This window comes from Microtus pennsylvanicus, chromosome 9 (assembly GCF_037038515.1).
Source record: "Microtus pennsylvanicus isolate mMicPen1 chromosome 9, mMicPen1.hap1, whole genome shotgun sequence".
Classification (NCBI taxonomy): domain Eukaryota; kingdom Metazoa; phylum Chordata; class Mammalia; order Rodentia; family Cricetidae; genus Microtus; species Microtus pennsylvanicus.
Window position 1 is genome coordinate 80,890,834 of NC_134587.1, and position 17,255 is coordinate 80,908,088.

A 17,255-nucleotide genomic window follows, 5' to 3' on the forward strand; every position below is an offset into this window, starting at 1 on the left:
AATATTTTTTATACGTATGTGAGCTTAAAAATTTAAGAAATAACATGTTAAATCTGAGTGTTCTTTATCTTTTTCAAGAAAACATCAACATGGGCAAATTATAAATCTTACTTACAGCCATTATATGACTGTACTTCAACCAAATTGAACATCAAATCAAAGGTAAATAAAATGCGAAGTCATGCCTTAGACCTATTACCTAAGAAATGTAATCCCATACCTGGATCTTTCTCTTCTGCCTTGGCCTGCCCATAACTAAGCTACTCCTATGTCTGCCTTCTTTTTCCTGTTTCACTTAGTCCTTCTGCGCTAACGCATCCACTCAGCCAGAAGACAGACCATTAAGAGTCAGAACTGCATGCAACCAAGACAAGGGCATTCTCCTTTGATGTCTATGTAGACATGCAGGCTATGGGGGAGACTGTGGTGCACACAAGGATAAGTCATCTGCAACTCTGGCTGGAGACCTTGTTCATTCTCTCAACATGGCCCGTCCCTGGGCATGCTCAACACATCAACCTCCCTTAAGGGTCAGAGGCAACAGAACAATGCGGGCTATGGGATGGCTGATCTATAGCCTGCACTTAGGGGGCCAGAGACATTTTATCTACATGAAAGCTAAGAAGTTTTCAATGTCTAGACACTTCTCTGTATTCACCTACACGGAACAAGGTGCTCTACACCAGGACCAGCCCTTTGTCCAGAACAATTGCTACTACCATGGCTATGTGGATGGAGATCCAGAATCCATAGTGGCACTTACCACCTGTTTCGGGGGCTTTCATGGAATATTACAGATAAATGGGACAGTATATGAAGTCAAGCCCAAGAAACTTTCATCTACATTCGAACATTTGGTTTACAAGGTGGGCAGCAAGGAGACACAACTACGCCCCATGAGATGTGCATTAACAGAAGAAGAGATAGCAAGGCAAATGAAGCTTCAAGAGCATGATAACCCCACGCTGATGCAAAGCAGCTATGAGGGCTGGTGGACCCATAAGCGATTTCTTAACCTGGCATTGGTTGTAGACCATGAGCGAATTCTTTATCTCAATGGCAATCTGTCACGTGTGTTACTGGAATTATGAAAGAATAAATGTGATTTATCTTCCACTAGATGTTGAGGTGGTTTTACTTGGAATTGAGATGTGGAATGAAGGAAACCAGGTCACTGGGTCTAACATAGCTAGTCTCCTGGACGAATTTTGTTCTTGGAAACGTGTCAGCCTTAATAATCGTATTCAAAATGATATTGCACATCTTTTTGCATTTTGTGATTTTTACATGTATCTTGGTTTAGCCTACGTTGGAACTGTTTGTGAGCCAGTTAGAAATTTTGGCATCGATTGTCTGATAGGACCAAATCTTGTTTATTTTGGACTTATTACAGCACATGAAATGGGTCATAATTTGGGCATGCTGCATGATGAGGACTATTGTATGTGTGGAAAGAAAGCATGCTTAATGGCTACAACAGACAGTGGCATCTAAGAATTCAGTAACTGCAGCTATGAAGAGTTTTGGTCAGCTCATTCTACTGTCAACTGTATGCACAAGGAAAAGAAGCCAGTAAGCAAATACAAATTAAAAGTCTGTGGGAATGGCGTAGTTGACTATGGAGAACAGTGTGATTGAGGATCTTCAGAAATGTGTAAAAATGATCCATGTTGTATGAGAGGCTGTACCCTCAGAGGTGGAGCTTCCTGTGCTTTGGGGCTTTGCTGCCAAGATTGCCAGATCATGCCATCAGCCACCGTGTGCAGAGAACAGGACAATGAATGTGACCTTCCAGAATGGTGCGACGGGCATTCACACGAGTGCCCTGATGATGTCTATTTGCTCGATGGGAGCTCCTGTAAAGATGGTGGCTACTGCTACGAAAAGAGATGTCGTAACCGAGATGAACAGTGTCGGCAAATCTTTGGCAAAGAAGCCAGGAACGCGGCTCAGAGATGCTACAGGGAAATCAACAGCCAAGGTGACCGGTTTGGCAACTGTGGTATATTCAGTGGTGCATACATAAGATGTAATGACCCAGACATCCTCTGTGGGAGAGTTCAGTGTGAGAATGTACAAGTTGTTCCTTTTATGGAAGCACATTCCACTGTTCACTGGACTTACGTCAATGGTGTCACCTGTTGGGGAACTGACTACCACTGGGGGATGACAATACCTGACATTGGCCATGTGAAAGACGGCACAGAATGCGGTCCAGGGCATGTGTGCATTAATAGGAAGTGTGTCAGTAAATTAATTTGGGTAAGTGATTGTTCACCAGAGACCTGCAATCTGAAAGGGGTCTGCAATAATTTACACCATTGCCACTGCAACGTGGGGTGGGACCCACCATTTTGCCTTTCACGTGGCTATGGAGGGAGTGTTGACAGTGGTCCTCTGCCCAAGAAAATGGAACAAGAGAAGCAGGAGAAAAATATAATGGTACTGATTAGTGTGATTCTTATTGCTATTTTTACTGTCTTTGCACTAAAATACAGGCTTTTGTGTAGGCCTGTAATATCTCCTAGGAGGGGTGAATCTAGTGCTTCTCTTTCAGTTGACAACACTTGAGGTAGAGTAGCAATAGTTTGAAATTTCAAAGTTATACCTAATCTTCCTCAATTTCCCATGACTTGTGCTGTATTATCAGCTCTTGAAGCTTCTCTTGTTTACAAATATCTGGAACAAAATCTAGAGATATTTAATATTCAAGATAAAAAAAACCCTCAGTATTCAATAAAAAGTGTGGTCCTATTACTTAACTGGTGTCTTCACTTCACGCTGTCTTACAGTGTTCTCAGTAAAGGCCCACCCCAGGGATTCTGCATGTATGTTTTGCTTTTTGCCTCTCTCAGTTCCAGACTGCCTCCCCTTTTTATATTGACTGTCACATAAAGAACAGGATTCTTTGATCCTGTTTTCTCACAGGGAGTCCACCCTTGTGGAATCTTCTAGGGAGGGGAATCAGGGGTAAATTGGAAACCCTGGGGGAACTGTTTAATTGAAGTTCCTGTCAGTGTTGCCTCCATGGCAGTTCTCACCTGTGTGGCATCAGCAGCTATCTTTTGGCCTTTGATTACAGGATGTGGCTTGGCCTACCCCATGTGTGCATCCATAGAAGGTGTTGCACCTTTTCACATTGGACAAGCACGTACTCATTAAAAGCTCTACTATAGGGGCGGCTGCCAGGAGCATAGTATTTTATGTCTGAATGCTAAGTGGCATAGACCATTCCTTGTTACTACAGAAACACAGGGAGAAACCACACATCTGAAGATATTTAAATTATCACTATTAAATATTACAACCTTGAGATTGTTTTACCCTTTGCATTTACAATATCCTAAAGCCTTCAAACCAAAGATACTATTAGTAACAACTCAAAGAAATTGCAATGTTTTTCATTTCTGAAATTCATATTTGTCAATTTTAATTGAAAAAATCATACAGGGTATTATGATATATTTACTTTCCCCAATTCCTTGTGGGTACTCCCTACTGACAGGGCCCAGTACTAAACTGAAGGTCAGAAAGTTGGAACTTACTTCTTTTCTTTTGAGGTTATTGTCAATAATTCAAATAACAGGTATGGCTAATATTCAGACCTGGTATTTTAGGTATTAAAAAGTAGACCTTTTTCTCCCTCAAACAAAAATCTAAGCATCCAACTAGGTTCTCTACTCCCTTAGGGAGGGAGATTACTAAGGATTATACACAGGGAGTAGTTGCCTACACTATGTTTTCGTCTAGGATGTGAGCGTTACTTGTTTTGTTTGGGCAATGGAATGTTTAACTAAAAATGTAGCCCCTAACCCTTTAGCTGGTCTGTTCATTCTGTGTATCATGTGAAGGCAGGTTTTTTTTTAATCTTACTTTTACCTTTTGGGGTCCAGGTATTGAAGCAAATGGAAATTAAACACGGTGACTTTCAGTATTCACTGGATGTCCCTCCCAATGCAATCCTTTGTTTCTCTTTCTTATTTCTCCTATAGCTATGCTCCTTTTGCCTAATAATTCTAATCCTCATGCTCCAACTATGGAATGTAGAAATCTGACTTGGCTAGGAGCCCAGCAGAAGTCACCCCGAAAAGGTGACCCATGACACCCTACCTCCCTGCCTACCAAAACTTCTGATCTTTTTCTTTTTCTTTCTTTTAATAAACAAACAAAAAATCCATAAAATGGAAATCAAGATAAACAAACAATGAACCTAGTTGAACAAATGTCCTTGTAGTATGATTGAGCATCTTTTGGGTATATTTCCAAGAGTGGAATTGCTGGATCCTGAAGTAGGTTGATTCTCAATTTTCTGAGATACCGCCACACTTATTTCCAGAGTATTTGTACAAGTTTGCATTCCCACCAGCAATGCAGGGGGGGGGGGTGTTCCTCTTACTCCACATCCTCTCCAGCATAAGCTATCAATGGTGTTTTGGATTTTAGCCGTTCTGACTGGTGTAAAATGTTATCTCAGAGTTGTTTTGATTTGTACTTCCCTGATGGCTAAGGATGTTGAATATTTTTTTATGTGTCTTTTGACCATTTGAGATTCTTCTGTTGAGAACTGTCTGTTTAGTTCTGAACCCCATGCATTATTTGCAATAGTCAGAACCTGGAAACAACCTAGATGCTCCTCAACCCAAGAATGGATACAGAAAAGGTGGCACATTTACACATGGAGTATACTCAGCAGTAAAAAACAATGACACCTTGAAATTTGCATGCAAATGGATGGAACTAGAAAAAAAATCCATCCCAGACCCAGAAAGATGAACATAATATGTACTCAATCATAAGTGGATACTAACTGTAAAGTAAAAGATAATGAGCCTATAGTCCATGATCCTAGAAAAGCTAAGTAACAAAGTAAACCCTAAGAAAAACATACATAAATCCCCTGGAAACGGGAAATAGACAAGATCTCCTGAGAAAATTGAGAGCATGGGAGTGGAGGGAGAAGGGAGGTTGAAAGGGAAGGAGGAGGGGAAAAGGGGAGTGGGTAGGAGAACTTGATGGGACAGGATAGTTGAGATGGAGGAAGAACAGAGATGAGAACAAGGAAAGAGACATTTTGATTGAGGGAGCTAATATGGGGCTAGCAAGAAACCTGACACTAGAGAAATTCCCAGGAATCCACAAGGATGACCCCAGCTAAGACCCTAAGCAATAGAGGAGAGGGTGCCCAAACTGGCCTTGCCCTGTAGTCAAATTGATGAATATTTTAAATATCACCATAGAACCTTCATGTAGCAACTGATGGAAACAGAGGCAGAGACCCATGGTGGAACACCGGGCTGAGCTCCCAAAGTCCAGTTGAAGAGTGGGAGGAGAGAGAGTATGAGCAAGGAGGTCAAGACCGTGGTGGGCTCACCCACTGAAGCAGCTTACCTGAGCTAATGGGAGCTCACCAACTCTGGCCAGACAGGGAAGAATCCAGCATGGACCAAACTGGACTCTCTGAATGTGGGTGACAGTTGCATGGCTGGGGCAGACTTCAGGGCCACTGGCAGTGACACCAGGATTTATCCCTACTGCATCATTAAAACAAATGTTCTACAGCATAAACAAACATACTATACCTCAAAATACTATTCTAAAACATTTCCCATTTTTCCTTAAATAAAAATAAAAGGTATTAACTTTAACATAGTAAAACTATACACAACAAAAAATAGCTATCCAGTAAGAATTACTTTACAATATTTAATACATTTGTATTTAGCAAATTCAGAGAAAACACTACATTATCTATTTTATCTTAGCGAGTATAATGTTTTACATCTAATTTACTTTCTATCATAACTAAGAAAAACTGAAATTCCAATAATTTAGTCTTTTAATTCCATCAAAGATCCCAGAAGGAATTAATATTCCTTAACAACAGAGATATCTGCCTAAACAGTTGCCCAAAGTTACTCTGCAGTGTTGGGGCATCCATCTTCAGGTTATAGGCCAAAAGTATCTGGCAGGCTTTTCATTGAAGCAGGAAATCTGAAGAACTGTTCCACCTCATATTGGCAAAGTTCATCAGTCTCATCCCTCTGTGTCCTACAGAACGTCTAGCAGACTCTTCCATGAAGCAGGGACCCTGAAGAACCATCTCACCTTGTTTTGTCAAAGTTCAGCAGTCACTTGCCTGTGGGTTCTGCATATCCAGTCTGCATAGCACACTGCAAACAGTCAAAGGCAAGAGCAGTTTCTTTGCCCAGTGCTAACACTGTCACAATGAAAGCAAACTCCACGAGGAATTTCTTAAATGCCCTCTTCCCTGAAGTAAATTAGTACTGCCAGAAGAAGATGTGCCTCATTATTATGAAAAGCCCTAAAGTAACAAAATGTTCTAAATTTCATATTCTATAGGCCTTTGAAGTGTTTGAAATCCTCTCTCTCTCTAAAATATACCTATTTAGCCTTCAAAACATACCTAATGTGACTACAGGTTTAGTTATTATAGATTAACTACTTTATATCAGACCATAAATCACCTCATTTTTTATACATTGCATTTTTAAATAAACTGTTTAAGCACAATACACCAAACAAGAGTAGAAACATAAATACAGTGTAATAAAAATAACTTTAAATTTCTATCAATATATACTTTATTCTCCCAAATGATACCAAACAACCATAGCCCTCCAAATAACCAAAAGCCTTCCACATCCCTCTTGGGAATGTGGGCATTGTTTTCTTTATTTGTTGCTGTTGAATGTGGGTGAAGGCATCTTTAGGGTCCCAGAGAGAAAACTGAGATAATGGCCAAGTCCTGGGAAGACCAGCTGTAACCTTTGCTAATACATATTACCTGCCAAGATTCAGGAGGTCTTTCCTGATCAAACTATATGAACCTGGAAGGAATCCACAGCTTCTTATTTCCTGTGGAAATAAAAGCAAAACTGCTTCCCCAAAGCATTTTTTTATTTTAATTTGACAATTATATTTTTTACTTCCATTTTAAAGTTAAAGCATTCCTAAAGTATACAGACTGGTTTATTTCTGCAGTCCCTCATTCATTTCCAGGTCTCTTAGCAGCTCTTTGCTTATCAGCAATCAAAAAATTCAAAATCAGCACAATACTATACAGGATCCAAACTCTCTGCATATTTCCCATCTTTACGTGTCTTTTTTCTTTTACTCTTACTGTCTCTAAAGACTTTTTTTAAAAAAAACTATTTTTTCTGCGACTTTTATACCCATTTTCTTTTCATTCTTAAGCCTAAGCACATTGTAAAACACACTGGAACCTATTTAGAGTTTTTTTTCCATCTGGACCTCCTTTTACCGTGTGTCGTTTTTGCCTTTTTTTGACAGCACAAGAAAACTTTAGACTGCTAAGCTACACCTGGATCCTCTGCATGGCTCTCTTGGCTGGCTCTGCCCACTGCTAGGTTCATGAGAGCCAGGCCTAGAGTTTGCAGCCTGGTTGGAGGTTTGCTTGACCTGGAACCACATTCAACCCCCAGATATGGGATGTCACTGCCCTACACTGTAGCAGGTGTTTTTCTACTTAGTTTTTTGTTTCTATTTAGTATGAAAAATGCTGTTTATGTGTTCTACTGTACTGCAGAGCTTCTTAAAGGAGTCCATTTTTGTTTTGTTTCAACATTCTCAGGCTCTAGATAGATATTTAAGTCTCATATTTGGTGCCAAAATGTTGTTGGTTACTTTGTCTTTTTACTCTTTTGACTTTTGGCGGGAGGGCAGCTACCACCCAGCTCTCAAATAAATCACACACAGATGATTCTTTCTTATAAATGTCCAGCCTTTGCTTGTTTTGTTTCTAGCCAGCTTTTCTTAAATAATCTCGACTACCTTTCGCCTCTGGGCTTTTTCCTTTTCTTACTTCTGTAATCTTTCATTCTGACTCTGTGGCTTGCTGAGTGACTGGGTGACTGTCCTCTAGCATCCTCCTCTCCTTGTTCTCTCTTGCTCCTTCTTCTCTCTTTTTCTCCTTCTATTTATTCTCAGTGCCTGCCTGTCCCACCCATCCTTTCCCCTACCTTGTTATTGGTCATTCAACTCTTTATTAAACCAATCACACAGAATTAAACAAATGCAACATAAAAGAAAGCAACACATCTTTGCATCATTAAACAAATGTTCCATAGTAGAAACAAATGTAACACACCCTAAAATAATATTCAACAACAGGAACCCTCTATGTGAATTTTTGATGACTATTCCATGTTACTATATAAATAAAGTTGTTCCCATATTAGGTTATCCAATCAACTTGGATAGAGGTCAACTCTAAACACATTCACATACATAATTAAATGAACTCTGTAAGTTATATGCATACATACATATATACATATATATTAGTAATAATTAAAACAGAAGAGGTCATAAATTTAAGAAAGAATTGGGGGAGAAGACATAGAGGAGATGGAGAAAGGGAAAAGTAAAAAATATGTAAATATTTTCACAAAAAATATGAGGTTTCTATCCATTGTGAATTCTTTTTTTATTGTGTTCAGTAAAATTGGACTTGTCAGAACTACCTTTTAACACTCAGAATATTTATAAGGTTTTTGTCTAGGAATGTTTTTTTTTTTAATGAAAATGAAGCTGCTGTTTCCAGTTAAAGGCATGTTGGCATTTGTTACATGTTTAGATTCTCTTTCCACTGTAAATTTTCTGAAGATTATGGTGATTTGATTTCTAAAAGACATAATTTCCACATCTACTAAACTGAAGATTTTTTCTTTAGTGTGTCTATCCTCTGGGAGAAGGTACTACCACATTGAATTCATTCATGTCTCCTCTCCATTGTGGATTTTCTCATATTCACGGCATTTGACTTCTGAGCCAAAACCTTCTTGCATACTCCCAATTTATTCATCTCCTGTGTGTACATTCTCCAGTGTCCCACAAGGTTTGCTATTAAGTGAAAACGCCTGCACAATAGTTATACCTCTACAGTCTTGCTCTGTGTAAATACTTTTTGGTGAATGAAAGGTGAGCTTTGTTTGAAGAACTTACCTTGTGTGTTGCATGCATAGGCTTCCTCGACTCTTTTGATTTCTCATGGTTTCTGAGGGATGATTTCTAGGAAAAAGGAGTTTCCCACATTTTTTTATGTTTGTCATGTTTCTCTTTGGTATGGATTTTCTGGTATTGAGTGAGATTTGCCCTCTGTGTGTGTGATTTTCCTCCATATTAGTTATAATTATAGATATCCACTCTGTATTGCTTTCCTGATATTTATTGAGCTCCCATATCATGATGAAGCTCTGCCATGTCCATTATGGTCAAATGATTTCTTACCCTTTTGCAACCTCACCTGACTCTACAGATGTGACTTTGAACTGAGTCCCTTTCCACAAAGATTAATTCAATCCATATTTACACAAATTTAATGTGTTGTGGTCAACAAATTTTATGTATCTATTGTATTTATAAGAATTTGTGCTGGGCAGTGGTGATGCACACCTTTAGTCCCAGCACTTGGGAGGCAGAGGCATATGAATCTCTGAGTTTGAGGCCAGTCTGGTCTACAGAGTGAGTTCTGGGACAGCCAGAGCTGTTAAGCAGAGAAACCCTGTCTCCAAAAAAACAAAGCCCACCCACTCCTCCACACACACTCAAAAAAGAGGCAAGCCTGGTCTATAGAGTGAGTTTCAAGACAGCCTGGGTTACCCAAAGAAACCCAGCAAACCCTGCTTGAAAAAACAAGCAAACACACACACACACACACACACACACACACAAAACAAAAAAACAGACAGACTAAAGAATTTGTTTTTACACAGCATTTCCTACCTAGACAATTGGAACACCTCCCAAACAGGTCACATTCTAGGAGCCTGAGTCCTGAAGGGGGACCATCATTTTCATCTATGCTCAGTAGAAAGAGTTCTTCTATGTTCGGTATCTTTTTGCTTGGGGTTATGTTTCCTGTGGATTAAGGCAAGACTCTCTTGAGAGTCTTCTCCACACCCCAACTTCCTCTCAACATCCCACATCCTTTATTCTAGACAGCTGCTCCTTATCATTTCTCTTTCTACTGGATAAGACCTCAAGATTATTACAGATCTTGGGGAGATACATCAGTCAGGCAAGCACTGCCTTGTAAGTATAAGGACCCGAGTTCAGATCCCAGGGACCCATGTAAAAAGGGTACATTGGTGTGCCAGCGATTCTAGCACTGCAAGATGGGGTGGAGACAGACAAATCCCTGGAAGCACACAAGCACCCCCTTCCACAGATGCATTCATCCGAGTGTGTGTGTGTGTGTGTGTGTGTGTGTGTGTGTGTGTGTGTACAAAATCACTCAAATCACATCTGGTTAGGAAGTTTCCATTCATCTTAAGAAGACAAGGTTATTGTAGTTTTCGTTGTACTTATTTGTCTGTCTAGGGTTCAACCCTTGTGACTCTGTTAGGGTGAAATTCACAATTGAGTCCCTGAAGTCATTCTCCTGCCTGGGACTTATTATGTGGTATTTTGTTTGTGTTCTGACAAATAAAGCTTGCTAGGAGTCAGAGGGTGGAGCTGGCCATTAGTTAACCATAGAGGTCTGTAGGTCTGTAAAGATAATAGACAGGAAGTGATAAGGCAGGGCAGAGATAGGCTATCATTTGTCCCCTTTGGACTGAGACCCGGAAGAAGTAGGAAGCAACTGGAGGCTGTTCCTCCACTTTTCTGATCCTCCAGATTTTCACTCCAGTATCTTACTCCTGGTTTTCATGGATAAGAATTATTAGATTTATATTTCATCTGGCACGCCACATTGCACACCAGGTAAAGAGAGGAGTCTTAGGATTGTGTTACCTTTTATTAATATCAAAATCCACACAATGATTATAAGACAGAATGTGGACTCCAGCACTTGACACCAGCTGCTCTACTGCTCCTGCTGGGCAACCAGCTCTCCACCAGTACTCTGTAACCTTGCTCCCCAAGGTGACAGGGAAACTCCAAGCCATGGCTTGCTGGCGGCTCAGCCACCATCCAAGAGAGCACAAGTCCCCTTGCTTCTGGTTAAGTATTCCCGGAGAAGACCACGCCTATTGGGCCAAGCCACCCCAATGCAATTGGCTGTCAGATTGAAGTCCCACAACAGGAACTTAAGTTTATCTCTTGTCCTTTTTAAGCCAAAATAATCTTGAAAAGCAATATCTAATGTGGGACTCCCCTCCGTATGCTGTTGATACCATTGGTTAACGAATAAAGCTACTTTCTGCCTATTGCAGCGCAGAGTACAGCTAGGAGGAAAAACTAAACTGAATGCTGTGAGAAAGAAGGTGGAGTCAGGAAGAAGCCATGTACCAGTAGGACACAACCACATGGAGATGCACAGGTTAATAGAAATGCTAGGAGTACACTAGAGTCATTGGCCAAGCCGTGTTGTAATTAATAGAGTTTCAATGTGATTATTTTGGGTCTGGGCGGCTGGGAATGGAACAAGTAGCCTCCACCTACAAATATCTCTTGTGATGCAGGTACAAACTGCCAAAGCAATTTTTGACGTCTGTGGCTTTTTCTTCGTGTCACATGTCTTTTACTCCCTTTCCTCCTTCATTTCTTACTGTGCCCTTCTGGAGACTTGCATATGCACATATATGATTTGTTTGATAATGTCGCATGATCCCATAGGCCTTCTTCACTCTGTTTTCTGTTTGCTTTTCCAATGAGACAGTTCACAACCCTGCCTTTGATCACACAACTTCTCTATTGTGTATCATTTGATCTGCTGTTGAAGCTCCTACATTCTTCATTTTGATCGATGCATTCTTTAGCTCCTTATCACATTTATCTCTTGTTGAACTTCTAGGATGGTTTATATGATATTTTCCAAAAATTGTTTATTTAGCTCTTTTTTTTTACCTTATACCTTTCCGTGCTTCTTTGAAATAAGTATTTTTAGTTCTTTTATAGATAATTTCATTCTCTCTCTCTCTTCTCTGCCATTCCCACTTTCTTTTGCTTTTCCTAATAATTTTGTCCAGTATTGTACCAATCAAAAAATCTTCAAGGGAGAAAAATAAAAAGAAGAAAAAAAATACTCTTCAAGGGTCCAGCTTGGGTTTAATTTCCTTTTCTCTGTTCTTTTCTAAAATTTACTTTATTAATTTCTTCTGTTGACTTTTGCCTTCTCCTTGAGATGTAATGTCTTATATTTCTTATTTAACACAGTCAAAGCATAACTATTATGCTTTTTTTCCCCCTGAGATAAGAACCTAATTCAATGATTCAATGCTGGGCAGTGGTGGCACATGCCTTTAATCCCAGCACTTGTGAGGCAGAACTCTGTGAGTTCAAGGCCAGCCTGGTCTACAAGAGCTAATTTAATTCAGTAATTCACAATAATTTACAAGATGTATCTGGCGACTTTTGATATGTTTTATTCTCATTTTACATAATTTTTTGGCAGTTTGTGTTCTACTTTTTTAACCCATGAGTACTTATAAATAAGCTCTTTAATTTTGACATTTGAAGATTTTTCCAAATATTTCTATATATTGATAATTTAATTCCATACCTTTAAGGTGCTAGAACATCTATAGTTTCTCTAAGATATATCTTTAGGAATATTCATGTATTTGGGAAAAGAATGTTTCTTTTTGAATACATTTTTATTAATTTTTCAAGATTTTCATGCAATGTATTTTGGGCACATCCAACCCTCTCTCCTGACTGCTTCCAGATAGATCCACCTCCCTACCCATCCATTGTCATGTCTTACTTTAATTTTAAGCTCATCGTGTCATGTTTGTGCTATTCAAACATTCTCGCGTGTGAGGCCAACTCTGGATCTTTATTGATCCATCTGGTATCACACCCTTGAGGGAAACAGACTCACCCTCTCTCCGTGGCTGTTAGTTTCATATATGATATAAATCTCAAACTATATCTTCACTCTTACCCCTTTCAGCTTCTCTTATCAATTGAGCAAGAATGAGACCCTGGTTTCCATGACGATGAAAGTTGCTGCTGGGTGCAGGGAAGTCTGCTTTGCAGGTCTTTACCGAGACCTTTTGAGAGTGGAGTTCCTATAACCAAATCACTTCCACTAGGACCACATCTTATTGGCTCTATGCTGTCTTAACACCATCACAGTGAGGACCGCTGCTCTATCACTTGAAATTGCAGTAATCTACAGACACACAGACATCTATTTGGATACGGAAATAAAAAAAATTTAGTTCTTTGAGACTCTTATCTAGCAGACAATCTTTTCAACCATGGAAACCTCAATAATATTCTTTGTATGACAATATTATATTCTGTATGACCAAAGAGTTGCTTCTAAACTGTAGCCCCACAATGATGAAACCTACTGGTGTTACACAGGGTACAAACAACCTAGACCCATAGAGCTTCAACATGGATCTACAAAATTACTGTTTACACCCTACTGTTAACCTTGGGTGCTAAGAAGATGGCTCCGTTGGTAAGGTGTTTGCTATGCAATCACAGGGACTTGAGTTCAGATCTCTAGCACCCACATAAAAATCTGGGCATGGTGGTACATGTCTGTAGCCCCAGTGCTAGGAGCATGGTATCACAAAGACAGCTGTATCCCTAGAGCTTCCTTGGCCAGCCAGTAGAGCCAAGTCAATGAGCTCCAGATTCAGGGAAAGACCTTATCAAAAAAAATAATAATAAAAGGGTGGAATATGACTGGGAGATGACACCCACTGGTGACAAAAGGCTTCTACACATCTACTCATAAGCACAATTGCACATTTCCATGAAAATATATTTATATATGTAAGACACAAACACAAGACACTGCTGTCAAACTTTCTTAAATATAAAGTGACAAAAACCAGCCTGTTAAACTGAAGCTTACCCCAGGTATACACATAGATCCACATGCACAGCAAAGGAAGTGTTTCTCATGCACTTTCTGGTGCCCTGGGTGGCTTTATCTCACACTGAATGTGCCCATTGAGTCATAGTTTAAAGCAGGCTTCTCTAGGATTCTATATGCGCCTCCCAGTCTAAGCACTTTGGATCTGGATAAATAGGCACTGTCAGGTTCAATTTAGTCAAGACTGCCTCTCTAACAACACTTCAAAGATTTTATTCACATAATTCATACAGGAGGATTAGAACATGCACTCAGCTAAGAAGATCGCCTTTATGATGAGCATGTGCAATCTTGTTGTTCATAAACTCCTTTGTGTTATTTCCTACACAAACAAATAGAGATTCTCATGGGAAATATGCTTTTGTAATTTTTCAAAATGCATACTAAGGTTTATAGCTGTTTAAAAATGAACGATAAAACAGTACTTTAAAAATAAAATCTTAGAATGAATGAGTAACTGTGGGGGCTTACTAACAATTTGATATATTTCCATTGACTCCATAATTTTATGAGTAAACCCAGTAACTGGTGGTGTGACTTCCCCCAGAGCAATTCAGCTGGCACTGATGTGACTAGCTGGGTCTCTCTCTCTCTCTCTCTCTCTCTCTCTCTCTCTCTCTCTCTCTCTCTCTCTCTCGTGTGTGTGTGTGTGTGTGTGTGTGTGTGTGTGTGTGTGTGTGTGAAATGTTTTCTCGGTGCCATGGCTTTCTTCCTACCAACTCATTGTTATGTAATATACTGACAAGATGAACATTTTGATGTTGGCTGTCTGGCATTATGGGGATATGAAGGCTGCAACCTCAGCATGATTGTACTTAAATGCATTTAATAAAACTGAGTTAGTTTTTGTATATTCTTGATAATGATCACAAACATACAGATGTCATAGTGTGTGGACTGATTGTCTTTTTGTTGATTTGACACAAACTAAGGCCAACTGGAAAGAGGGAACCTCATTGAGAAAATGCTTCTATCACATGAGCTGTGGGAGCATTTTCTCGATTAATGACTGATGTTGGAGTATCTAGCCCACTGTGGATGGTGCCAGCCCTGGGAAGATGGTACTGAGTTGTATAAGAATGCAGGTTGAGCAGGCCATGGGGAACAATCCAATAATCAGAGTTCTATGGTCTCTGCTTTAGCTTCCGCCTCCAAGTTGTTCCTGCCTTGAGTTCTTGTCCCTTTGTGATGGACCACGAACTAGAAGATAAATAAAGCCTTTCTTCCCCAAGTCGCTTTTAGTCATGGTGTTTTTATCATAGCAACAGAAACCTAACTAATACTGCCTGGTTAGTCTTTAATATATATTCAAGAACTTTCCTCTTGTCTTATTTTCTTCTGTATTGCTTTTTGTGTCAAGGTTCCTTAAATGGTAAACAAATAGGAAGATGTTAGACAACGGTGCTATGAGCTCTACTCTGAGTCTCTTTGTACCAGTTAACAATTATAAGTCACACTCTGGCAGTCACTGCTGCTAACACACAGAGGTCACCCCATAGATAGAACTATTATTTAAGGATTTTTAGGACAGAGCAATGTGGTTTAAAAAGACCAGTCCTCTAAAACCCTCGGGTCTTAGTAAATTGAATTTCACTATCTCAGAACATCTGAGGCTTAGTAACTTACAGAGAAAAGAGATTTATTTAGCTAGGAGCTTTGGAAAATGAAAGCTCACGATGGGCTCCATCCTGTCAGCCTCTAGCTGAGGAATTTTTGGTTGGGTTATTACAGGGTGATGATATTATTGGATGCACACCCATGCAAGAGTGGCTAGCTGCTTATGTCAAATAAGTCACAGAGTAGAAAATGAAGTAGGAGAGCAAGCCAAGGAAGACAAACTGACTTCCCCAGGACACACTCTCAGTACAACCAACTCAGTTACAACGGAGAAAGCGCATTCCCAAGGAAACACACCAAGACCAAGCTGTCTTAATGGCCTCCCCTCCCAATGCACTCCATTCTTTATCAAACTTCCAGCATACTGACCATGGGGGGGGGACATAACCAATAAAACACTCTTCATTTGAGTCTATAATAAATTGCAAGATGACATTATGTTGTTCACATGTTTCACCCAAGAATTGCAAATGTTGTTCTATTTTTGGAAACAGAGTCTCATGTACCCCAGGCTGACCTTGAACTCACTACATTGTCGACGATGACCTGAACTCCTGATCTCCCTGCTTCTACTTCCCCGGTACTGAAATTACAGGTCTATTTGACCACACCTGGCTAGGATTTATTATTATTATTATTATTATTGTTTTATTTGCACGCATGTACGCATATGTATACAGGCACACATGTGCATGTGGAGGAGAGAAGCTAATACAATCACACTCTACCTTCCTTTTCCAAACAGTAGCTTTCACTTAGCCTGATGCATCCTAATTTGGCTACACTGGCTGACCAGCAAACCCCATGGATGGAATCCTTTATCTCTGCCTCCCCAGTGCTGGAATTGCAGGTATGTGCTGGAATGCATGGCTGCTTTATATTAGGGCTGAAGAGGTATCTCAATGGTAAAGAGCACAGGGTGTTCTTTCAGAGGACCCAGGTTCAATGAACAGCACTTTCTTCAGGTCTCTGTTGGTACCAGACATGCACATAATGCAAAGGTATATGTGTGTACAAAACACCCATACACATTCATTATTAGTAGTATTATTTATTATATCAATGTGGTTATATACAATGCATATAATGAATGTATACAATGCATATAATGGATGTATATAATGAATGTATACATTAAATATTGTTTAAAACATATTAATCATATTTATCTTCTCAAATATTTGTCCTTCTCTTAGAGTTGAAAGACTTCAGACTCCTTTTAGCACTTGAAATGTTCTACACAGTATATTCATGGCTAGTTGCCCTACTGCAACATCACATTGGAGCATCTTCTTCCCACCCAATCTCAATGTAAAAAGCATTGATTGATATTTCCCTCCACTCCCTGTCAATGTACTCTCTCAGTCTCTACTCTCCACCTCTCTCCATCTCTTCTCTCTTAAGCCTTTGGTACCTATGATTCTATTCTCAACTTCTCTGTCATTTTTTTCATATTCCCCACACGAGTGAGATCTTGTGGTATTTGTTTAGAATTAAGAGAGTTCTTAGACCTTAAACTGCACTAAATTTTAGACTAATGAGATATGAGCTGATGGAAGAGAAAAAAAAAACCTTTGCAGTTTAGCTTGTTCTTGGTATTTCTTAATCTTTCAGAAAAATTAAGTACCATTAGCCCTCTGTCACTGGAATAATAAACTCTATATAATATGCTTGGAAAGCATTTTGTGCAAAGTCATACATTTAGTTAAGCTACCAGCATGCCAGACTAACATGATTTTTATTAATATGCAATGGTATCTTAATTTCATGACCCCATAATTGGATTTATGAAAATAAGAGTGAAAACCTAGGCAGA

At 39.5% G+C, this 17,255-nt stretch overlaps 1 protein-coding gene across 1 annotated transcript; it reads left to right on the plus strand.

Moving 5' to 3' along the window:
• Positions 1-402: 402 nt before the first annotated feature.
• Positions 403-2,571, plus strand: LOC142857029 (disintegrin and metalloproteinase domain-containing protein 25-like). Its single transcript, XM_075984647.1, is given in 3 exon segments — positions 403-517; positions 520-1,087; positions 1,089-2,571. Coding segments are annotated over 3 exon segments (2,166 nt in total).
• The last annotated feature ends 14,684 nt before the right edge of the window (positions 2,572-17,255 follow it).